This window comes from Phyllopteryx taeniolatus, chromosome 15 (assembly GCF_024500385.1).
Source record: "Phyllopteryx taeniolatus isolate TA_2022b chromosome 15, UOR_Ptae_1.2, whole genome shotgun sequence".
Classification (NCBI taxonomy): domain Eukaryota; kingdom Metazoa; phylum Chordata; class Actinopteri; order Syngnathiformes; family Syngnathidae; genus Phyllopteryx; species Phyllopteryx taeniolatus.
The window spans coordinates 14,935,012-14,960,093 of NC_084516.1; the positions used below are offsets into that span (position 1 = coordinate 14,935,012).

Below are 25,082 nucleotides of genomic sequence, written 5' to 3' on the forward strand. Positions count from 1 at the left end.
TAATTTTACTTAATACTACTACTTGCTTCTTTACTTTTTAATAAAAAAGTAAAGTGCATGTCCGTTAGTATAGTGTGGCGAATAAGCGAATGTAAGCTACATCTGAGTCATAAACATTGATAACTAGAGATTAGTTGGGGACCTTCTCTGCCTCTTCTTCTTGCTCTTAATTACATTCTCCATTGGTTCCATCAGAGCTCAGGGCTGTCAGGCATGTGGTGGCACAATGCGGTACTACATTGAAGGTGCATAACGTTAAATTACGACTTGCCTGTATTGTATACCGTAAAAAAACAATAAAAAAAGAATCCTTAAAAATCTGCGATATAGCAGGGGCACAAACAATGAACCTTAGATGTACTTGGACAGGACTCTCCCAATTTGATTCGTAGGCAGGAGAGATCAGTTTCAAAATGTATCCAGATTCACACCAGTTCTTATTTCGTCTGCACATTTGCCACACTTCCGCAAAGTTCAGCAGAAATCAGTTCCGTCTTTTTTTTTTTCCTGCCGGCTAACGGATCAAAACAGCACGTTGAAAGCACTTTTGTTGACGCCAAAAAAGTAGGCCATCATTGTAAATATAGATAAGCCTCTTAAATGTTGAAGATCGGCACATGTCCGTGCTATCAGGTACCTTTGCGCTGGCGTGGAGTCTGTGACGGTGGGGGTGAATAAAAATAGACACCCCTCCTCCTCACCCACTTGAAGGAGAGTTCATGAACAAGTGGTGCATCACAGTTTTAATTCGTCAAGCACGTCTATGGGAGAGGTACGTACTTTGCGGCCTATTTGTTTTTATTAGCCTTGAGTCCGCCCGACGGGGTTGTTGTTTCCAAAATGTCCCACTGGGTGTTTAAGCTGGCAGATGACTTAAATTGCTGCATAAGCTTTGATGATTGATTGATGGACTTTCAGTCCTATTCTGTCGCTGCTTAAATTTCATCTCTGGATACTTTCTTGTGCTGATTGTAGTGGTGTTCAATACTGCAACATTTAGATGAAATACTCATATGGATATTTCTATGAATAAGGTGGATGGTGGTACAAATGGCCACATCGGAGTACATTTTCATAGCATTTTAGTGTTTTAATGAATTTTCTTTGGATTACTAAATAGTTAGGTTTATAGTTAAATATAAATAATGGACTATCATAAAAAACAGTAACAAAAAATTTTCATAAATTGTTATCACTCGATTTTTTTTTTCACAAAGCTATACCTAGAGAAAACAAAAATTCGGAAACTATCATACAAAAAATAGATGCAATTTCTCACACCATTTTATTTTTTTTAATAAACAAAGTGTACAAAATTATTAACCCTCCCCAAAAAAATTCTGAAACGAGCATTTTTTGGGTTCTCCTTTCATTGCACTCATTTTAATTTTTTGTTTTTAATAAATAAAGAGTAAAACATATATTTTCTCACTCATCCTGCCCAGAACCTGTAATACAAAAAAAAAGACTGCGTCCCTTAATTGCGTTAATTTGGGGGATTTTTTTTTTTTTTTTACTAAGATTAAGTGTAAAAAAATTACTAAAATATGACATCCTTTTCTTGTAACAAACTACAATACAAACAAATTAAATACAACTCCTCCCTTCAGTGAATGCATTTTCAAGTTTTTCTTTTTAAATAAAACCAAGTGTAAAAACTGATCGAACACTGCAATAGATCGAAATAAGATGTCTCCTTTCATTGCCCTTCTTTTATAGATTAAAAAAAAAACTGGACAAATTAATAACCCCAAAAAGTAGTTTTTGAAACTACAAAACAATAACTTATTTACTACAATTTTTTGTGTATTTTGTTTTTTGTCTTTTATAACCAAAATGTACATACTGTAATTATCACTTTAGAAAATATATATATATAATTTCTTATGAACTATAATAAAACAAAAAACATTTAATGTTCCTTTCATTGCACGACTTTATCTGGATTTTTTTTCTGAAAAAAAAAAAAAAAAAAAAAAAAAAGAACTTCAAAGAAATATTCTCCAATATTTGGTGAAAGTGCAGTAGGGAATACAAGAGACGAAGTTAAACTAAAGTTGTTTCATTGATCAATATTGGTAACATTATCTATATTTGGATCGATCCACTACTAAATTGTGCTGGAGATATAAGGAGACTTTCTCTGGAAGGTGCAGACAGCTTTCTTGGCTTCTCTTTTAGTATATTGATGAAAGAGACTATATATGGCCCAATTCTAAATACTGTACATGTAAATCCCTGTGCTATGAAAATACAAATATGCCCCTTTACTACGATATTGCATGCTAGTGTGTTGTTGTTGTCATGTAGCGTGTCTCAAGCGAGGTGCCCTTCACTGAGAATGTAACAAATCCAGGCCATGGGTGAAGATGTTCTGGTATTTTTCCAGCCTCTTTGCCACTAGTAAGCCCTTCCAGCACTCGTGTAAATCAACAGCGCCACTTTCAACACCTTGTATTGCCATCTACAGCTACAGTGCACTCGCATGTAGGCTAGCACGGCAGAAGCGCAGTAGAACCTGACCATAATGCATGTACAGTACGTCTTTAAAACATTAAAGAGCAAGATCAAAAGAGCCCATATGTTGTCAGGCATGACTGCCTGCTAATTCAACATTTTTCATATAGTATTACTACATTGTTGAATATCCTCTTGGGGGATTATAATCAGTATCATAAATGAATCAAATTTAAATTCTATAACTTAAAAAATGAGTTTTTGTTTTGTTTTTCCAAAGTGCACTACTATTTGGAAATGTAACATTATAATATAATAATAGTACAATACAGTTTTCTTTTTTAAATATATAATTTAAAAAATATATATTTTAAATATTTTTCCATAGGGCTCCACCACCTAGAAATAGTACATTAAAACATTTTTGACAAATATAATATGTATAAATAACATTTAGTAATGGCACATTACAAAATGTGTTTTAACATCCATAGCTTTGGGGAAAAAAGTTTCATCATTATCACGATACTTGTAAAACATATAACATAATGTTATTTTCCCCTAACGTGCAACACTCCTTGGAAATAGAACAAAAGTATTTTTGTTTCTTAAACAACTTGAAAAAATATGTGAAAAAATATATTACAGTATACATACTGTACATTATATAGTGCAATACTACTTGGAAAATAAAAACATGAATATAGTAATAGCATATTACAAAATGTATTTTGTATACTGTATATATACAAAATACATTTTGTATATTGGGTGTATTGTGTGTCCAGCTCACCCATGACACTGCATCAGACTGAGTGCTTTAATTATTATGATTTCATTCCTGATCGAATTGTGAATTATTGTGCAGGAACTGCAGGCGGTTGTAGATGACTGCAATGCAAGGAGGTGTGAAAACGAGCTGCATCAATGGATCTGACGGTAAACACAACCGACGACCAAAGACAGTTACCATCTGTTCTCCCAGAGTCTCAAATCAGCCAGGACTCTGGCTATTTTTCTCTTTTGGGAGGCTTCTTGGATCCATTGGAACCCTCGCTACCCCTGCCACCTCACCTGTCTCACGGCCTTACCTCGGCCACATCTGAGATTTACACTGAATCCACTCTGGAGAGTTTTAGGGCCTCCGGCCTCAGCTCTGGCCACCGTCAAACCGCCTATCTGAGATCCTTGTCGGATAGCTCGGAGACCGACTCGTCTACGGACCCCATGTCGGACTTGTACATCTTTGAAAAAGAGACACAGGACTTCATCCTGAGTTCAACTAGCCAGGGGATTAAAGTAGATAATAACCATGACGACTCTCCCGTTACAGTATGTGATTCAGCCAAGAGCGTGACACATAGTAATGCCACAAACAAGGGCTGGTTGATGTTGGAGTCTGGTCTCGAGCCACCTGCTGAGGTCACCCGGATCACCCCGCGAGGACCGAGAAGCACCAGTCCTGCAGAGCTGTGGGCGGACGCACGGCAGTATCCTGATAACACGGATGCTTTGGCTGCCTCCACTTCAAGCGACTTATCTTTGGAAGAGATCTGGGTGTCCGGTTACGGCAGTGACGGGATTGGCTGGGGAAGGGATGACACCAGAGGTTGGGGGCCGCCGGTGGAGAGGTGGTCCTCAGTGGAGAGCTGGGCCAGCGCACTCTCAGACTGGAACGTCATCGGGACACCGGCACAGGAGCTCACAGCCGCCTTCTCAGAGATAGGAGCTGAGATAGACGCCCTGACTGAAGCGTTAGCGGACATTAAGCCCTATCGCGAGACAGAAAGAGGGATGGGAGTCCAGGATCAGCCGGTGGGACAAACCATCCAAGAGGAATCCATCCAGTGTGGGCAGCGATGCTTTGCTTTCCAACCACAGATGGGAGACGATGTGCAATCTCTTGGTGACTCACCAGCTAATAACCAAAAGGAACAAGAGGGAATCCCTGAAGACAATTTTGTACAAGAGAACCCATCCTTGGTTTCATGTGGCGATGACATGGATCACCTCATCGCTGCATGGACTCCCAAAGAGGATGTGGACCTTCCTCAGTTGGTTCAGTTTTTAGTTACAGAAGAAGACAAGATCGTACTGAAGATAGTGGAGGATGCAGATGTAGCGGAACAACCTGCTGAGATGACAAATGAACAGGTAGGATGATTTAAGGTGGATTTTTAAACAATCACAACCCAAGAAATCTTGTACGCCTTCAATAGCTAATGCAACGTGCCCCAACTACAACATTTTGAATAGGTTCTCGCACCCCCGACTACAAAAATATCCAATTTTGGAAACTGTCAAATACGAACTCTAAAATGTTTTCTCTCGCCACAGGGAGTGCAATGATAAGCTGTATTTTAAAAAAGATAATAGACACAAATATCATCATCATCACCATCATAGTGATTAAAATAATAATGTCAATAGATATTATTAATAGGTAAATGTTTGGATAAAAATGTTGGCATGATGCCACCACCTCTTGTGCTAGGAATTCTGGCCGAGTTGCTTCCTAAATGGGCTGCAAAAATAATTCAAACAGGAAGTACAAATGCATGTTTAATTATGGTTACAGTAATGCTAATGCAAAATAATGTAAGAACAATTTGGTGCTGGACTGTTTGTAGATTTCAGTTTCAAGGCACCAGAGCAAACTGAAACAGGTTGGAACCATACATTATCAGTTGCGGATCCATCCATCCATCCATCCATTTTCTGAGCCACTTACCTCACAAGCGTCGCGGGAGTGCTGGAGCCTATCCCAGCCATGATCAGGCAGGAGGCGGGGTACACCCTGAGCTGGTTGCCAGCCAATCGCAGGGCACATACAAACAAACAACCATCTGCACTCACATTCAGACCTACGGGCAATTTAGAGTCTTCAATTAACCTACCATGTATGTTTTTGGGATGTGGGAGGAAACAGGAGTGCCCAGAGAAAACCCACGCAGGCACGGGGAGAACATGCAAACTCCACATAGGCGGGGCCGGGGATTGAACCCAGGTCCTGAGACGCTCTAACTGGTCGTCCACCGTGCCGCAGTTGCGGATCCATTCATGCAAATGTTACATAATGAGAAGAAAGTTTTGGAGTCAGACTATTTGAACAAAAAGTGTTTGACATGTTTTGTCAATGCAAAGTTTTCGGCCTACATGGGCTGCAGAAGAAATCACTACAGGTCATTAAAAAAAATGTTCAGTGGTGTATCTACTAATACTAAGGATTAATATGAGAGTAAAGTTTATGGTTGGACTACTGGTAAATGATAATCAGTTTCTTTACATGTTTTGTTAATGTAATGTTTGCTACAGAAGTAATTGAAAAGAATCATGGAAATATATTCAATTATGGTCTGACGAATGCTAAAATGAACACGAGAGGGATGTTTCGAGCTGCACCATTTGTAGATTTATAGCAAATTTTGTTAACTTAATATTTGTTGCCTAAATGGGCTGCAGAAGTGATTGAAACAGAAAAATATATACTGTAGTTAAGTACCACTGCAAATAATGACCATATCTGAAGGTGCTGATCAAAACTGAGCGTTATCATCTTTTCAATGGCACAATTTTTGCATTTTGGATTGTGCAGGTGTACGTAATCATTCTAATGCTGTACAAACGTGTAATGAATGGAAAGTGTCGCAATAATAATGGCGTTACAGCCACACTAACAAGAACACAAATAGACACACAGATGAACACAAAGTTCGGTATGGCAAACATGGTGGACCAGCGGTCATACCCTCTGGAGAAAAGTTTCCAGACCTTCTCATGCTGTTGTATCACACTGCAGTCACAGAGATGAACACAATGTAAAGTAGCTAAAGTAGCAAATACTGCCACCCTCTCTTGCCAAGGTCCCGCGCCCGGATTCTGCAGGATGCGTCCTTTTGACTTGTGCAGCGCTAGAGTGACAGGTGAAGGAAAATGAGGGGAGGGCAAGAGAATGGCCGTCTAATAATAGCCTCGAATAAGGATGATAATAGCATCCGTCCCTGGTGTGTCAGGATGGTGGTGTTGAGGGGGGAGCACAGCTGCTGACTGTAATACGACTCCCCTTTTCCCACACACCCGTCGCCGCTACATCCCGGCTTTAAAAAGCGCAAGGACCAAGAACGGGGTCCCACATTGGTTGTTTGTCGGTTCCGATGGAGATTCTCTGTAGACCAGACCCGCTTGTGTGCAACACGTATGGCCCACAGGCTTGGATATAGAGGGATGGTGTTACGTATAGGACAGTGTTGGGGATCGATAGGAAGGTACGTGACCATCTTTAATTAGGTTTGAGAAAAATATCAAAACGGTCCGGAGATCTTCAGTCTCAATTGGGTTTGGTGTTGTCCAAAGCTAGAGAGTACCTGTTTGGGAAAGCGGATGCCCAGGAGTCCAAAAATGAGCCATTAGGGTTGTAGATTGACTGAAGGTCCACACACATACTGACAATCGGCCAAATATGAGCATTCTCCCTCCCTTGCATTCAAAGTCAGCATAGACCCAATTGTCTGATGTCTCTAAAAGATTATGCTGAGTGATTACCCTGTGGTATGCGGTGTGTTAGGATTGATTTTTTTTTTCTTTGACGATCTGCTCTGAAAGCGGTCAGGGGCCGACAATCTTAAATGTTAGAAATGTATGTGTGGCCAACACTGAATTCTTCCATGCGAATGAAAACGTTAGCCAATCGGAAAACCACCTGAAGCTCGAAGAGAGGCGTTGAATGTTTCTATAACGTGTCTTTCACCACAATAAAAATGGCAAGAAGAGTTTCCAACCAGACACAGTAACAGTTAGTCTAACTTATTGTATTTCTTCTTCTAATACTACGCTTTCTTTGTTGTAATTTCCGTCAGTCTGGATGCTCTGTGGCACCACGCTACCTCTTACAGCTCAATCTGGACACTGGAGAAAGACAGCAAGTGTGGGGGAGCAGACTTACGATTGTCAGTGGAGATATCTTTATCACTGTGTGTGTTCTTTGCTGGTCATCCTACGTATCAAACCAGTAAGGACACACATGAGGGTGCATGGGGTCTGTCACAGTTCCAGACTAGATTAAGATCCATATGTGTATACCCCAATTTAGACTTTCAGACTTGGTTGGAGTTGGTACCATCAAACGTTTATCTGGAGATTACCAAACAGTTGATCAGAAGTGCTTTGGGGTGGACAAGTGCAGTAGACAGTAGTATACAGTCTGAGATCAAAACACTTAATCACACCACTTTTGTCATTAAAAATAATATCAGCAAGGGTAATGACCATTGTGCAAAGGGCGCCAAGACTTCAAGAAATGTACGCAGTTTAAAGTGATTAGTAGTGCAATAATTTGGGACAATGTCGATTGGACAAATGCTGCGGATGCTACTCAGGCACATGAGTGGCCAATATTGGTCAACGACAGATATGCAAATAGTGCAGAGTGGCAAGACTACTACAGTGAGTGCACGAGTAATATATAATGGGCCCGACAGAAATGTGCCCTGCATCCTTCCTCGTGCCACAGACCATCCATCCATCCATCTTCTGTAGCGCTTTATCCTCACCTGGGTCGCGGGCGTGCTGGAGCCTCTCCCAGCTATCTTTGGGCGAAAGACGGAGTACACTCTGAACTGGTCGCCAGCCAATCGCAGACCACAAACCATGCGGGTTTTTTTTTTTTATGTGTTTCACGAAGGACTTTACGACCGTTTTAAGCAGATAAAAACAAACGATTCAATCTCTAATTTACCATTCCGACAAAGTGCTTAAGTCTGCAGGTGCATCACACAGAGATCCGAACTTGACAGAAAAGTGCGCCTTTTCTGAATTACACATATGAGAGAATGTTGCCCTGAGTAAATAATAATAAGTAATATCGTGGTACCAATTCAGTAGGTAATTGAAACAGAAAGTAAAAATGTTCAATAGTGATTCAACTTATGCTAGGGCTGATGTTAAACAACTTGGCGACAGCTTAATGTTTACTACCTAAACAGGCTGCAAAAGAACTCAAAACAGGTTGTCTGAGATACAACAGGTGAAGGATCACAATACATATAATGTCTCCAATTAATCCGACCACATTTTTTGTTATTTCCCAGCTGTTGGGAGATGGGGTGTTTCAGGTGACAGAGGATCACAGCGCCCCCCAGCCTGACTGTCTACCTAATCAGGGCGCAGATCTCAACAGCGGTTCAACCGACGTCGACTGTAATGGATTCAGACTTTCCGTGGAAGATACAATGAAGCCTCGCGTGCCAGCGTTCAACAGTGGCAGACACGCATTGGGTGACACTCTGAAGGAACCTCATAAAGAGCGCCAGGTGCGCCCACAGGGGCGTTGCCCCACCTTTATTGTGCCCGTAGCTCCTCTTGAGATCAGCTCTGCCCTAGAGTATCGCAGGAGCAGCTTGGAAGGAGATCAAATGAGGGTTTTTAATGATGACCATGCACGAACGTGGACTCTTTGGCCACTCTGCGACAAGGCAGCTACCGACGAGGGGGTTCACGAACTCTGTAAAGAACTTTCTAACTGGACTGTCATCCCTGAGAAGAACCACACCATTCTGGATGACCTGCATGTCTCCAAGACAGCCAAACCAAACAATCATGCGGCAGTGAGTAAACCGAAACCCAATCATGGGGCATCAGTAAAGATGCCCCACAAAAGTGAAGGCAAACCTCGCTGCAAGAAAGACACAGAACACAATCACAGCACTCTTGCTCCCAAGAAGCTGGAGAACTCGGTTCACCTCACAACCAGCAGACAAAAAGAAACCACGATAAATCCCAGCAGTCAGCTTGTTGAAGAGAAGACCATGGTAATCGAGACTGCCAAGGTGCACGGCAAGAAGAAAAAGAAACACCACCACAACGCAACTGGGGTGAAGACAGCAGCCGAACCTACGGGCGAGACAGAGAATAGCGCAAAAGTGAAGGGTGCTAAAGGACGGATCGAAATGTTTGAGGCCAAGACCAAACAAGCCAAAGCCCACAAGGACGCAGAGACCCCAGAAGCTGTGGACAAAAAGCACCCAGAAGCTTTGAAACCGTCACAGGGAGAACACGGTCCGCATGACACAAAACACATAAACACCCACAGTGCGACTAATGACGATATCGTTAAAAAACGACGCCTGTCCAAGGATAAGTTTGGAAAACTTTTGGACTTGAAGCCGAGTTTCTCCGCTCAGATGAAGGCGGCGGAGGGACCAAATACAAATGTCAGAGCACTTAATAAGAAGGCGTCCAGCGAAGTGGTCAAACACAAACCAAGTATACCCAAAGAAGGTAAGACACTGCTAAATTTCAATTTATGCCATAAAATTAACATTGTAAAATTATTTGATCAATCTAACAAACATATCAACATATCATGCTATATATAATACTATGCCCCTAATAAACAGTGCTTTAAGAGGTACTCTTTGAAGAGAAATACTTCTAAAACTATTTATGGATTTGCAATTATTAGAACTTTTGTAGCATTTGAGCTAATAATTATATCAGCACAAAGAAATGGACGCGTATTAGACTACCTGGAAGCTACCAGCAGAATGTGCTCGTAATTCCGGCCCATTTGCTGCCTAAACGTTTCTGTATAGTTAATACTGAATAACGACAGGGAAGTTTGGTGCTGGATTTTTAACAAAAAACATTTACAAGAATTGTAACTATTATGTTTTCTGCTCAAACAGGATTCAGATAAAAATAAGAAGAAAAATCATTCACTAGAGGTTCTATGAATGCTCCGACAAAGGCTAAATAATGGGAGTGAATTTTCTCGCCTGGTTTAAAATTACAAAGTTTGTTAAAGTCACATTGTATGCCTAAACGGCTTGCATTAATCTCTTTTGGCCGTAAAAATATATGTATATAATAATTACAAGGTTTACTCATTTAAAACCATTTGATGCCTAAATGGGCTGCGGTGATAATTTTAACCAACCAATATTTTCAGTAGAGGTTGTGGGACAAATGCTACTACTAAGGCGAAATAGTGAGAGTGAAATTTACTGCTGGAATTTTTAACCAAAAAGTAATTACAAAGTTTGTTGATGTCATGTTTTCTGCCTAAACAGGCTGCACAAGTAATTGTAACAATAAGAACGTTTGGTGTGAGACTATTTAATAAATACAATTCTGTGTCATGACTTACAGAGCCGAAGGTGATGCAGCCCATCCAAGCGGCATCCGTCGGTGGGGACCCCCAAAGTCTGAATCTGTGGTGTCAGTTCGCTGCCGTCTCCTGCGAGCACACCATCACCTGGAGGCAAGAGGCTGCTCTCCTGGTAGAGGTCAAGCGAAGGTAATCCAACTTGAGTATCCCAGCAAAGCAAGTTTAAATGTTTGTGCTACAATTGGTGTTATACATGGGTACTGTATTCTTCAAGAGCCGGCCAAATGCACAATACATGCACTGCTTGGTTCTTCACCAATCACCAGACACTCTCTCACACGGACATACGGTTATGCTTTAAAGGGACCTTCGGAACACACAACAACAGTGTGAATCGATCCATTACTACTATTGAAACAATCCGTTACGACATTGCTTATTATTCTTACCATTAACTTTAACTGTGTCCCTTTAATTCTGCAGTTGTTAGGTTTACTAATGTAATGGCTGCCTGAATGTGGTGCAGAAGAAATAAGAAATAAAAATGTTCCATAGTGGTTCCATTAATACTAGGACAAGCCAAATAATGAGAGGCAAGTTTACTACTGGGCCTTTTTTAAATTTTACTGATGGACTTTTTAAATACAATTAACAGGCTTGTTAACCGAACGTTGCTGCGTTAACATGCTGCAGAAGAAATGAAAGATGTTCAATTGTGGTTTCACTTTTGCTACCACTAAGGCTAAATAATGAGAGAATTTTTCTATTGAACGTTTTTAACATAATAAATAAAAAACATGCAAGGTTTGTGAAAATAATGTTTGCGGCCTAAACGGCCTGCAGAACAATTTGAAACTGCTCATAAAAATGCATGTTCAGTCGTGGTTCCGTTAACGTTACGGCTAATGCTAAATAACAAAAGTAAGTTTGATGCTGGCGGCACGGTGGCCGACTGGTTAGAGCGTCAGCCTCACAGTTCTGAGGACCCGGGGTTCAGTTTGTGGAGTTTGCATGTTCTCCCCGTGCCTGCGTGGGTTTTCTCCGGGCACTCCGGTTTCCTTCCACATCCCAAAAACATGCATGAATTGGAGACTCTAAATTGCCCGTAGGCATGACTGTGAGTGCGAATGGTTGTTTGTTTCTATGTGCCCTGTGATTGGCTGGCAACCAGTTCAGGGTGTACCCCGCCTCCTGCCCGATGACAGCTGGGATAGGCTCCAGCACACCCGCGACCCTTGTGAGGATAAGCGGCTCAGAAAATGGATGGATGGATGGAAGTTTGATGCTATTTTAATTTTAAAAAAAATTGAGGTTTGTAAACACAATGCCTGATTCAATAGACTGCAGAAGATGCAACAGCTAATGATAAATAATGATAGGAAAATTGAAGATCATTTGGCAAAAAAGGTAAATACAAGGTATGTTCACGTAACATTTGATTGCTGCGTTGCCTGTAATTCTTAATATTATCGTTAATCATGTTCCGCACACACCTGAAACCATCGCAGCAACCTGTCCCGATGCAAGAGTCTTACTGGTGGAGACCAGGATTGGCACAGTCCCTGTAATTCTACCTAGTGACACCATATTTGTCTCTGAAGTGCAGGGGACGAGAATCGAGTGTCCTTGACCATCCTTCATGCCTCCCACAAAGACCTGGGAAAGTACCAGTGTTGTCTCAGCAGCTCGCAAGGCTCCATCACACTGGACTACCTGCTCACTTATGAAGGTAGGACTCACAATACCCTATGACAGCGATTCCAATCACAACTGTTGTGCCGGGAAACTATCCGATGTTTCTTAAGTGGTCCCAAAAAAAATATATTTATTGACTACAAATAATGTATCTTTCTTCATCTATCTATGCCAGCGACATATAATAACAGAGAAAACAATTAAATGCTATTTCACTTGATGGCAGAAGGTAAAATTAACCTGTGTATCCAGCTATTGCCATTCATGTAACAGAATAAATCATGGCACTCAAACACTAGTAACAGTTACACACAGGGTTGGAGGAACGACTTTAAGTGGGGTGCATAGTACTTTGAGAACACTTTTTAGTGCTTTTGGGGCACTTTTTACCACCCGAAAACCCATCGTCGACAGGGGGGGTTGGGGGAGCAGTGTGCTGATCAAACATTTTCATCCCGAAAACCAATCGTCGAGGAGGGGATGCTAATAGATTTTTTCCATTACTGAAAAAGGGTAGGGTGGCCGCACAAGGTGGCACATCACACACTTGGACCTTACCTTTCGGGGGCATTTTTTATAGTACTTTGGGTGAACTTTTTAGTACTCCACTTTTTACCGCCAGAAAAAAACAATCGTCGATAGGGGGGTGAGAGCAGGGGGTTGCTGATCAAACATTTTCATCCCGAAAACCAGTCATCAACTGGGGAATCCTAATCGAATTTTTCCATTCCTGAAAAAAGGGTAGGGTGGCCGAGCAAAGGGGCACACCACACACTTAGAGGCACATAGGCTAAAAAGTGCTCTGACGCAAATCTGTGAATTTGTGAATTGCGTACTTCACTTTATACTTTTGGCGACAATTTTTGTTTGGTGGTGTGCTGTGAGATTTTTCTTATGTAAAATATGTGCCTTGGCTCAATAAAGGTTCAGTTTGTACTACCTTGGCTCAAATGTCTATCATGTCATTTTTCACAGTGCTCCGTGAGATTGTCATCCCTCCATCTCCAAACCTTACGTGTGAGTTACGATCGGTCATTTTGAAATCGCCGACACTTGTTTCTCACCATCTTCTCTCTTCTCCAGCCGGCGCAGTCGAGGCGGGTGTCGAGGCGGAGGAAGTCGAGTGTTCCCAGCTGCTGTTCAAAGAGGACTTCCTGTCCAAGCAGTACTTTGGCGAGAACCAGCCCATCAGCATAGTCACAGAGAAGGCCCACTTCGGCGAGGGCATGCACCGGCGGGCATTTCGCACCAGGCTGCGCAGGGGTGGGGTGCCGCTGCTACTGGCGGGACCCTCGTGCGTGCTCAAGGTGCACAACGCCATCAGCTATGGGACCAAGAACAATGACGACCTCGTTAAAAGGAACTTCTCCTTGGCTGTGGAGGTAAACCCATTGACCACTTAGAGCCAATTGTAATAATGAAATTATTAATAAAATAAATAAGGACATGAATTTAATAAAATACCTGTTTAACCTTATTTAGCTACACACCTTGTTTTAATTAAATTATTTACGGAAATAAATTCAACAGTAGAATAACTATGCAACCATTTCTGAAGAAATTTGCACGATATTGTACAAAATGTTAAGCACTGTATTGCATTTAAACGCAACAACATAAACATTAAAGCACCTTTTTGTATCATAGTTTTAATACATATTTTCAAAATAGTTAGGGAATGTTATCGGAACAACCACAAAAATTGGTCAGTTTTTGGTCCATGATTTGACAAAATTCTCCCTGCTCAAAAACAAATACTTAGGACATATGAAAGTACATTAAACCTTTTGCATAATAATTACCTTCAATAGTATATGGTGGGACCAAGCCCTGCTGCAAATTGCGAAAATACGCGCGTATTAGACGCCGCGCCAAAAAGGTTTATAATTGCCTACAGATGCTATACGATGGCGGCAAAGCACACATTTTTCTATTACACAGGGTGATGGCCTGTTTAAAAGAAGCTCCTCCCCCCACTTCAACATAGTTCCTTGGCACCAAGATGCCGCCAAAACAATACATTTGCATTAGACAAGGCTTTGGTCTGAGCACAAAAACAGCAAATAGGTGTGTTTTCCAGGGAGTATAGAGTTTTTGTTAAAAAAAATAATAATATTTGCCAAAATGTGCATTCATGAGTAGAAAATCACAAATATAAGGGGAACACTGTAATACATAATCCCAACTTCACTTTTTACAAAAGTATCAAATTGAAATATTTTCTATATTACTGTAAAGACCCACAGGGATATGTGCAAGAAGAGCAATTCCATAGAGCAGATGCACAGAATGCAGCATCTACAAGGTCTCCCGACAAACAAGGCAGCTGAGGTCCCAATCGTACGAAACATGAAGCTTTCGTGAGCACACGGTGTACAATTGTCAATACACAGTCTAAAAACAAAAACATTACTGGCTCAAATGTAGAAGCCATTTACATGAAATGTAAGAAACCAATTATGAAATATAATTTCTTATATTTATATGATATAATACACTGCATATATTAGAATGTATCATTTGTTTACATAGTGTACATTTTAAACTGCTACTTATGTCACAAATAGGTTTGACTATAGTCCGTTCACTTGCAATAAATAAATCGTGTCATGTTGTAGATTAAAGTGTAAAACATGATATGATCTTTGGCTTCAAAATCGTTCTATAAAGAGCATGTGCTAATGTGTCATGTAGGAGTGTCACGTTCAGAACACGGCCCGGGAGTACATCAAGGAGTATTCCACCGCCGCCAAGTCCGTCGACGCCTTCGGAGAAGTCCCAGAGTGAGTGACTGCGCACTGTGTCATGCTGTCCACTATTCTGGAATTTTCCGCCAGCCCGCCCCTAAAAACTTAAGTAAAATTTGATTTGGGGGGGGGGGGGCCTTGTATTTCTGCCGAAGATATGATTATTAAACATTCATACAGCTACAATAAACTTGTTACAGCGTTATTACACTACAAAAAAAAAAAAAAAAGAACTGGCGTTGACTTACACAATACAAGTGATAAAGCTTTAAGTGGGATACTCAATACTGTATTATCTTCGCCAGTGGTTCTTAAACTTTTTACACCAAGTTGCAATGAAAAATATTATACCTCTAGTGCCACCATCATGACCAACATTAAAATGCAGTAGCAGAGTAGGCCTACTTACAGCAAGTGTTCATCCAAAACGAGGCAAAAGTTTTCTCCCTAAAAAGTATATTTAATATTATTGTCAGCCACTGTTGCAGTTTGCGGTTTAAACATTAACACTGCACTTACATATAGGAGGGGGGGGGAAAAATGGTACTTAGATAATGATTAATTTAAAATGTATTGTACATAAAACTTTCATTAAAAAAATTGCACCTGATAAAAGTTTTAAACAAACAGTTCTTAAAAGGAGTGTGCATACCATTATGGTACGTGTACCACACTGGGAATTATTGATCTACTAGACCTACCAAAAGTAAAAACATAAAGCAGTGTACTCTGCATTTACTTTAAAAGTGTCCTCCGGTTTATTATTTTTGGTGTAAGAAAAATTACAACAGCGATGCGTAAAATCAATTGTAGTGCAAGTGGAAAATGCATATAATCACTTAGATATACAAGTCACTTGAAACAGAGTATTGAATAAACAACAAAATGTCAAACAAATACTTGAATAATGATGTAACTGAAGACAGTTACCTAAAAACAAGAAAAACAATATTTTAAAGAGAAATATAATGTTAAATAATTAGGTCTTAAAACTATCAAAATGTGCAAAAAGCTTTAGTTTAAAAACAAACGGAGTAAACTATCTTAATCCATAAATGTAACTTTTTTCATGTAACTGATTTTCCTCAGTAGTACATAAAATAATATATTATTCCAGGCTTGGTGGGCTAATTGCTCTTGTGGGTCCCCTAGTGGTCACGGAGCACTAAGCGGGTGCTTAGTTCACCTCTGCCTTGGGCTGGTACTGTGTTCAACACTGAATGTGGCTCTTTCCCTTCCCCGCACACTGACAGGATCATTCCCATCTACCTGGTTCACCGGCCGTCCAGCGACATCCCGTACGCCACACTGGAGGAGGAGCTGATCGGCGACTTTGTCAAGTATTCGGTGAAGGACGGCAAGGAGATCAACCTGATGAGACGGGACTCCGAGGCGGGACGCAAGTGTTGCACCTTCCAGCACTGGGTGTACCAACGGACGGACGGAAATCTGCTGGTTACTGACATCCAAGGTGGGCAAAATGTTCACCACATAAGGTTATGTTTTGAGAAATTTTTAGATTGCTACTTAAATAAAGTCCTTTAAAACAAAAAAAATCAATATAATCACTGATTGTTAAGAATTCCGGCAGTATCGACTTGATTGTCTTGAAGCAAAAGGGAGTCACAATTGAGTGCACTACTGGGCTGTTCCCAATCTAAGGCATTCTGTATCGTGTGTTAGCACTGCCGGTCCCAAGCCCAGATAGAAAATGGGTTGGTTGGGTCAGGAAGGGCATCAGGCGTAAAAACTGTTTCAAACAAATCGTGCGAGTGACTCGCTGTGGCAACCCGGAATGGGACAAATGGAAAGTCACAGCACCAACAACTTGTTAATTGTTGCACTGACTGTCATTATGAATAACGTATGATCATGTTTTGCAGGCGTTGGAATGAAGCTCACCGACGTGGGAATAGCAACGTGTAAGAAAGGGTGAGTGCTATCCTTAAAGTGATTTCAGTGATTTGTTTCTAAATACCTTAAATATGTTTGAAAATAAATGCTGAAAACATGCAAAGACAGAACAATTTAGCATTGAATTGTTGAGCTTAAGCGTTCAACTCTTTTCACCGTTTCAGTTGATCTTTGGGGTGTGGCTAAAATCAAGTACGCACTTGGGCTTTCTGGCATAAGTCAGCCCCCCTGTAGAATGAGTAGAGTGTGTTTTCAGCGCATTCAGCAGACACGCCCACAGCATCCGGCTGCTGAAAGGTCTATCTTTTTCACGATTTTGAAGCCTCATTTTATATACTTTTAATGTATTCAAATTTGTTAAGGCTTGTTAACACCCTTCTCTGTGGTGTGTCGAACTTATAATACATTTTATTTTCACTTTACAGACAAGACTGTGCTCTGAATTCGGAGGAAATTGTCTGACTTTGCGCTCACTTTGTCTGCAGCTACAAGGGCTTCAAGGGCAACTGCGCCACCTCCTTCATCGACCAGTTCAAAGTGCTGCACCAATGCAACGTGTACTGCGAGATCCTGGGCCTCGCGTCCCTGCAGCCTAAGGCGACCAAAAAGGTCGCCTGCGCACTCAGAAGCAAACCTCAACCTTCAGCTGGACCCAAAAAGAAAACGTTTGGGCCGACTCTAAAGGCCAAGTCCTAACAGTAGGAGGGGTTTGGACTTGACGTGTTGAACTGTGATGTCTTACATTGACTTTCTTTTCTTTTTTACTTTCTTGATGTTTCCAATCATGTATGTTCATTAAATTAATGAACTAGTTAACTTAACTTATTGGAGTTTTTGACTACGAAATCGAGTAGAGGACATATTGTTATTGATGGATTCAGTGTGAATGTTTTTATTTGTACAGCAATCGTGCGACTATCGCTATTTTGTCGATTTTGATTGTTGTTGCAGTTATTGCAGTGTATTACAGACAAGCATTTCCGCCATCCCTTTAGGGCAGGACTTTCATCACACACATGACATTTGGTCCAGATCTGAGCGCATTGAGTTGACTTGGAATTAATGATTTATGGCGAGTCATTAAGCTTTAACACCAATGACAAAAACGCTCACCGCTCACAATGTTTGCCCAACTCTCTAGTATGTGCAGTTCAAATTTGGTTGGAAATTTGTTTCAAAATTGGACAAAATCTCTCAGAAACGTCTGTCTCTGAAGGACACCTATGGCCAAAATCACCAGAATGCCCACTTCAAGTAAAACGGTAGACTTCCTGTTTCTTTTTGGACATGGGTTCTTGAGATTTTTTATTACCAGCCTTGACGTAATCCATTAAGTATAAATAAATGCGCAACAATACAAGCTTTCATTGATTGTTCTGATACACCCGTCTGTTCAAACTTTATTGCTATCGTACAAAATCTCTAGTGTCTTCTTGTTTCATTTCATTTTTGTGTTTGAAGGTTTCCTGCTTTCAGTGGTGATTGCAGTAAATGGAGGGGATTACAGAGATTCACGTCATATTCAAAAGTCAAAATTTGTCATAAAGGGTACATTCTCAATAGTATTTGATGCTCGTGTATGGATGCTGTATCATAAAAGGTAACAATGAAATGCATTGCAACTGGATATTTTGTCCTACCTCATGTTACAGTTTCATGTTCTATGGGAAGTCATTGCCTGCCAGCCGTATTAATGCAGAGTTGCGCCCATTGCAGGCCGTTTTGACTGACCTTTCAAGAATATTGTACAATATAAGCACTAAACCTACCAATAGAAAGAGTAAACTCTTCTGTCACCTGAAAAAAGATATTTGTTTTGAACTGTGCTCATGTTACGGGAGAGGCGGGGGGCACAGAGTCCGAGTGGACCATGTTCCGTGCCTCCATTGCTGAGGCGGTCGACCGGAGCTGTGGCCGTAAGGTGGTTGGTGCCTGTCGTGGCGGGAGTCACCGAACCCGTTGGTGGACACCAACGGGGAGGGATGCCGTCAAGCTGAAGAATGAGTCCTATCGGGCCTGTGGGACTCCTGAGGCAGCTGATGGGTACTGGCTGGCCAAGCGGAATGCAGCTTTGGTGGTCGCTGAAGCAAAAACCCATGGGAGGAGTGAGGGCATGGAGAAAGACTTTGAGGAAATTCTGGTCCACCGTCCGGTGTCTCAGGAGGGAGAAGCAGGGCACCATCAACACTGTGTATAGTGGGGATGGGGCACTGCTGACCTCGACTCGGGACCTTGTGAGCCGGTGGGGAGAACACTTTGAAGACCTCCTCAATTCCACCGACATGCCTTCCCATGAGGGAGCAGAGTCTGGGTTCTCTGAGACGGGCTCTCCTATTTCTGGGGTTGAGGTCACCGAGGTGGTTAAAAAGTTTCCTCGGTGGCAAGGCCGCGGGGGTGGATGAGATTCGCCCGGAGTTCCTCAAGGCTCTGGATGTTGTAGGGCGCTGGTTAACACACCTCTGCAACATCGCGTGGACATTGGGGACAGTGCCTCTGGATTGGCAGACTGGGGTGGTGGTCCCCCTTTTTAAGAAGGGGGACCGGAGAGTGTGTTCCAACTACAGGGGGATCACACTCCTCAGCCTCCCTGGTAAGGTCTATTCAGGTGTGCTGGAGAGGAGGGCCCGTCGGGAAGTTGAATCTCAGATTCAGGAGGAGCAGTGTGGTTTTCGTCCTGGCCGTGGAACAGTGGACCAGCTCTACACCCTTGGCAGGGTCCTCGAGGGTGCATGGGAGTTCGCCCAACCAGTCTACATGTGTTTTGTGGACTTGGAGAAGGTGTTCGATCGTGTCCCTTGTGGGGTCCTGTGGAGGGTGCTTTGGGAGTATGGGGTTCCGAACCCCCTGATACAGCTGTTCGGTCCCTGTACCACCGGAGTCAGAGTTTGGTCCGCATATCCGGCAGTAAGTCGGACTCGTTTCCGGTGAAGGTTGGACTCCGCCAAGGCTGCCCTTTGTCACCGATTCTGTTCATAACTTTTATGGACAGAATTTTTAGGCACAGCCGAGGCATAGAGGGGGTCCGGTTTGGTGGCCTCAGTATTGCATCTCTGCTTTTTGCAGATGATGTGGTTCTGTTGGCTTCATCAAGCCGTGACCTACAACTCTCACTGGAGCAGTTTGCAGCCGAGTGTGAAGTGGCTGGGATGAGAATCAGCACTTCCAAATCGTAGATCATGGTCCTCAGTCAGAAAAGGGTGGCGTGCCCTCTCCAGGTCGGGGATGAGATCCTGCCCCAAGTGGAGGAGTTCAAATATCTTGGGGTCTTGTTCACGAGTGAGGGAAAAATGATACGGACCTTGTATCGGTCCGTTGTGGTAAAGAAGGAGCTAAGCCGAAAGGCAAAGCTCTCAATTTACCGGTCCATCTACGTTCCTACCCTCACCTATGGTCACGAGCTGTGGGTCGTGACCGAAAGAACAAGATCCCGGATACAAGCAGCCGAAATGAGTTTCCTCCGCAGGGTGTCCGGGCTCTCCCTTAGAGATAGGGTGAGAAGCTCGGTCATCCGGGAGGATCTCAGACTAGAGCCGCTGCTCCTCCACATCGAGAGGAGCCAGATGAGGTGGCTGGGGCATCTGATTCGGATGCCTCCCGGACACCTCCCTGGTGAGGTGTTCCAGGCACGTCCCACCGGGAGGAGACCCCGGGGACGACCCAGGACACGCTGGAGAGACTACATCCTTCGGCTGGCCTGGGAACGCCTCGGGATCCCCCCGGAAGAGATGGATGAAGTGGCTGGGGAAAGGGAAGTCTGGGCATCCCTGCTGAAGCTACTGCCCCCGTGACCCCACCTCGGATAAGTGGTAGAAGATGGATGGATGGATGAATTGTAATTTAATTACTTTCTCCCAATAATATAACGTATAACAATTACTTACATTTTGTAATTAAATTAATTAATCTCGTTACATGTAATTCATTACTCCCTAACGCTGCTCATACACATGTTCTCATACTTGCTAAAATAAACACTTGTGATCTTGTAAACACATTCAGTTATAACTTTGATCTGTTATCAAATCCATTACCAATATGTTGGACAGAATGGTAAACTATTTTAGATTGATACACTTATAAGAGTGAAGTTATACATATTCATTAAAATGTTGTGAACTAAAGTGCCATTAAACTCCACGGCTGAATAGGAGTCCCACTCTGGCCCTGACATGAACTCTCTGAAAACTATGGATTTGAGGAAAGGAGAAATGAAAACAGAGACAAACTTGTAGCGGGATTATATGTGACGAAGTTGTGTCAAAGAAACTGCAACTCATTTAAGATCTCACGTTGGATGTAGAAATTCGAGTTGAGGAGGATGAGCTGCAAATCAGCCAGCAGTGAGCGGCGCTGCACAACATACAGGAGCTCAACCTAACCAGCAACACAAAACAACATACCAAGCAATTGTTTCAAAGGAAGAAGGCCAAATCAAAGATGGGAAAATAAACATGAAAAAATAAAATGCAGTCATGGAGCAGAAAGATTTTGCAAATATGGAAAACACAGAGACAATACAACTTGTCCTGCCATAGTGTGGGGAAAAGAATAAGAATGGACATTGAGAGAGAATGTGCCGTTCAAGAGAAGTAAATGAAGCAGAAGATGAACCAAGGGAATAGGCTTCATTTAATTTGGACTGTGACTAGAGATCGGCAAGATGGCTGTCCCCTTCAAAACTGACACCCGAGCCTTGACACGGAGCAGAGTGTGGGCCAAATTATTTTTTGCTTCTGAAACATCTGAATTATTGTTTATTAGTCATTATGACTGTTCACTGTTGTTACTATTTTAATTGTAAATATTTTTTTTTTTTTTGCATCTTACCATATCTAAAAAAGCTCTGTATAAAACCAATTGATTATTATTACTTGTAGCAGGCATAGTTGTTGTTTGACATCCCACTCATGTCGCAATCCCCCCACTTTTTGGGCACCCACACATTTCACGCTGAATGTGAATGTGTCTTTGACAATTTGTTTAATAAAAAGTTAAATAAGTGCATATGTACATACGTTTTTCTGCTTTTCCTTTCGGTTTGTCCCGTTCCGGGTCGCCACACCACATCATCCTTATGTAAACCGATCTCCTTGACCAGATGACGTATTGCAACAAAGTTTAAGGAAAGGTTGCATAAAGGTTTCAAGATTTATTTTTTGAAAGAGGCCAGATGATTTTCCGGTGCAAATCAACTTCGGCAGCAGGGAAAATGTCGGCGCATTCCATGTTTGTGGACGGTACAAAAAACTAAATTACAAGGATGCCTGCACATTGTGCTGTTGCACATAATCTGGTTTGGGGAGTAACGGAATACATCCAAGGGGTTTATGTAATCCATCCATCCATCCATCCATTTTCTGAACTGTTTATCCTCACTAGGGTCGTGGGCTGTCCCAGCTATCCTCAGGCAAGAGGCCTGGTACACCCTGAACTGGTCGCCAGCCAATCGCAGGGCACATACAGTGGGTATGGAAAGTAGTCACAAACCCCTTAAATGTTTCACTCTCTGTTATATTGCATTTAAGTTCATCGTTTCCCCTCATTAAATGTACACACAGCACCCTATATTGACAGAAGAAAAACTTGACATTTTTGCAGATTTATTAAAAAAGAAAAACTGAAATATCACACAGCCACAAGTATTCAGACCCTCTCTTCAGTATTTAGTAGAAGCACCCTTTTGAGCTAATACAGCCATGAGTCTTTTTGAGAATGATGCAAGTTTTTCACACCTGGATTTGGGGATCCTCTGCCATTCCTCCTTTCAGATCTTCTCCAGTTCTGTCAGGTTGGATGGTGAACGTTGGTGGACAGCCATTTTCAGATCTCTCCAGAGATGTTCGATTGGGTTTAAGTCAGCGTTCTGGCTGGGCCATTAAAGAACAATCACGGAGTTGTTCTGACGCCACTCGTTTGGTATTTTAGCTGTGTGTTTAGGGTCATTGTCTTGTTGGAAGGTGAACCTTCGGTCAAGTCTGACATCCTGAGCACTCTGGGGAAGGTTTTCATCCCGGATATCCCTGTACTTGACCGCATTCATCTTTCCTTCAATTGCAACCTGTCGTCCTGTCCCTGCATCTGAAAAACACCCCCACAGCATGATGCTGCCACAACCATGCTTCACTGTGGGGACTGTATTGGACAGGTGATGAGCAGTGCCTGGTTTTCTCCACACATACGGCTTAGAATTAAGACCAAAAAGTTCTATCTCGGTCTCATCAGACCAGGAAATCTTATTTCTCACCATCTTGGAGTCCTTCAGGTGTTTTTTAGCAAACTCCATGCGGGCTTTCATGCGTCTTGCACTGAGGAGAGGCTCCCGTCGGACCACTCTGCCATAAAGCCCCGACTGGTGGAGGGCTGCAGTGATGGTTGACTTTCTAAAACTTTCTCCCACCTCCCGACTGCATCTCAGGAGCTCAGCCACAGTGATATTTGGGTTCTTTTTTACCTCTCTCACCAAGGCTCTTCTCCCGCGATTGCTCAGTTTGGCCGGACGGCCAGCTCTAGGAAGGGTTCTGGTCGTCCCAAACGTCTTCCATTTAAGGATTATGGAGGCCACTGTGCTCTTAGGAACCTTAAGTGCAGCAGAAATGTTTTAGGAACCTTGGCCAGATCTGTGCCTTGCCACAGTTCTGTCTCTGAGCTGTTCAGGCAGTTCCTTTGTCCTCATGATTCTCATTTGCTCTGACATGCACTGTGAGCTGTAAGGTCTTATATAGACAGGGGTGTGGCTATCCTAATCAAGTCCAATCAGTATAATCAAACACAGCTGGATTCAAATGAAGGTGTAGAACCATCTCAAGGATGATCAGAAGAAATGGACAACTCCTGAGTTAAATATACGAGTGTCACAGCAAAGAGTCTGAATACTTATGTCTATGTGATATTTCAGTTTTTCTTTTTAATAAATCTGCAAAAATGTCAACAATGTGTGTGTGTGTGTGTGTGTGTGTGTGTGCGTGTCAGTGAGGAGAGGGGTTAAACTACCCCTAACTGCAAAGGTTGCCCTCATAAATATATCCATCCATCCATTTTCTGTACTGCTTATCCTCACTAGGGTCGTGGGCATGCTGGAGCCTATCCCAGCTATCTTCGGGCGAGAGGCGGGTACACCCTGAACTGGTCGCCAGCCAATCGATTAGTCCTCTTTTTCTTTCATTTCACCCGGTATAAAACACACTGAGTCATGTGGATAGAGTTTTAAAACTTTGTTTTTAAGCTAGGCAGCATGGTGAACAAGAGGTAAGCACGTCTATCTCACAGTTATGAGGTTTTGGATTTGAATCCCAGGTGCTCCCATATTCCAAAAACATCCATACTAAACATTTACAGAACAAGATGGAAAATATATATCAATATATATTTTAGTGATATTGAATTTCTTTTGTCATATTTGGTGGTGGAGTAATCCAAAAGTAATTGGAAGTAATCAAGTTACTTTAATATTGTGTCTCATGTTACTGACTACATTTTTTAACAGGTAACTAGTAACTGTATACATTACAAATACATTTTAAAATAAATAACCCTACTAACCCTGCACATAAATGCTGTACAATCACAACAAAGGAACTGGGAATAAGCTTTCATACGTAAGAATATTTTGGTTCTGTTTTTCAAATATTCTGTATTATTAGGACATGCTTTGATTCGGACAATAAGGTAAACTTCATGAAAATCGGTTGAGAAATGAACACGTTATGACTTATTTTCAATGTCCATGCATCACCTTTGATGGTAACGTTGGCCACGCCAACATGGCCGCCACGTAGGCACGTCCCATCATAGATATGTGTCTGTAGATTCGACACGCCCATTTTGAGGTCCGTGCGGAAGGCGACGCTAAACTGGGGATGTCAAAGTCGTCAGCGCATTCCATGTGTGGACGAGACGACGGCAAGAAAACACCAAGGATACCAGTACATTGTGCTGCATACTGTTGCATAAAACGCCGTACAATTACAACAGAAGAACTGGGAATCCCTTTCACATGTAGAAATATATTTTGTGCTTTTTTTTTTTTCAAATGTTGTGTATTGATAAAATAAGCTTTGGAGCTGACAAAACAGTACCCCTCATTAAAGTCCGTTAAAAATGAGCAAGTTACGCCTTAATTTCAATGTCCAGGCATTGCCTTCTATAGGAACGACAACCTCTGCAAC

General features: G+C 42.1%; 1 protein-coding gene across 4 annotated transcripts; it reads left to right on the plus strand.

The window, feature by feature from the left end:
• Positions 1-641: 641 nt before the first annotated feature.
• alpk2 (alpha-kinase 2) lies at positions 642-18,282 on the plus strand. 4 transcript variants are annotated; one of them, XM_061747404.1, is made up of 11 exons: positions 642-772; positions 3,326-4,611; positions 8,544-9,732; positions 10,603-10,750; positions 12,163-12,290; positions 13,232-13,273; positions 13,340-13,638; positions 14,951-15,039; positions 16,257-16,474; positions 16,887-16,935; positions 17,343-17,480. In XM_061747404.1, exons 2-11 carry the CDS (start codon positions 3,385-3,387, stop codon positions 17,377-17,379), a joined length of 3,426 nt encoding a protein of 1,141 aa, XP_061603388.1. In that variant the 5' UTR covers positions 642-772; positions 3,326-3,384; the 3' UTR covers positions 17,380-17,480. The 4 variants fall into 4 exon arrangements, 2 of the variants coding, with proteins under 2 accessions (XP_061603388.1, XP_061603387.1); XM_061747403.1 differs by having other exon boundaries at positions 651-772; positions 17,403-18,282; XR_009784535.1 differs by lacking the exon at positions 14,951-15,039 and having other exon boundaries at positions 17,403-17,492.
• Positions 18,283-25,082: the final 6,800 nt, after the last annotated feature.

What these genes read in the sequence shown, in the direction of transcription:
- alpk2 (XM_061747403.1), top strand. Translation starts at nt 3,385, where the DNA reads ATGGATCTGACGGTAAACACAACCGACGACCAAAGACAGTTACCATCT. An exon ending in GCCTTCGGAGAAGTCCCAGA is followed by an intron (nt 15,040 to 16,256) that starts GTGAGTGACTGC and finishes GCACACTGACAG; the next exon opens with GATCATTCCCATCTACCTGG. An exon ending in GCTGGTTACTGACATCCAAG is followed by an intron (nt 16,475 to 16,886) that starts GTGGGCAAAATG and finishes CATGTTTTGCAG; the next exon opens with GCGTTGGAATGAAGCTCACC.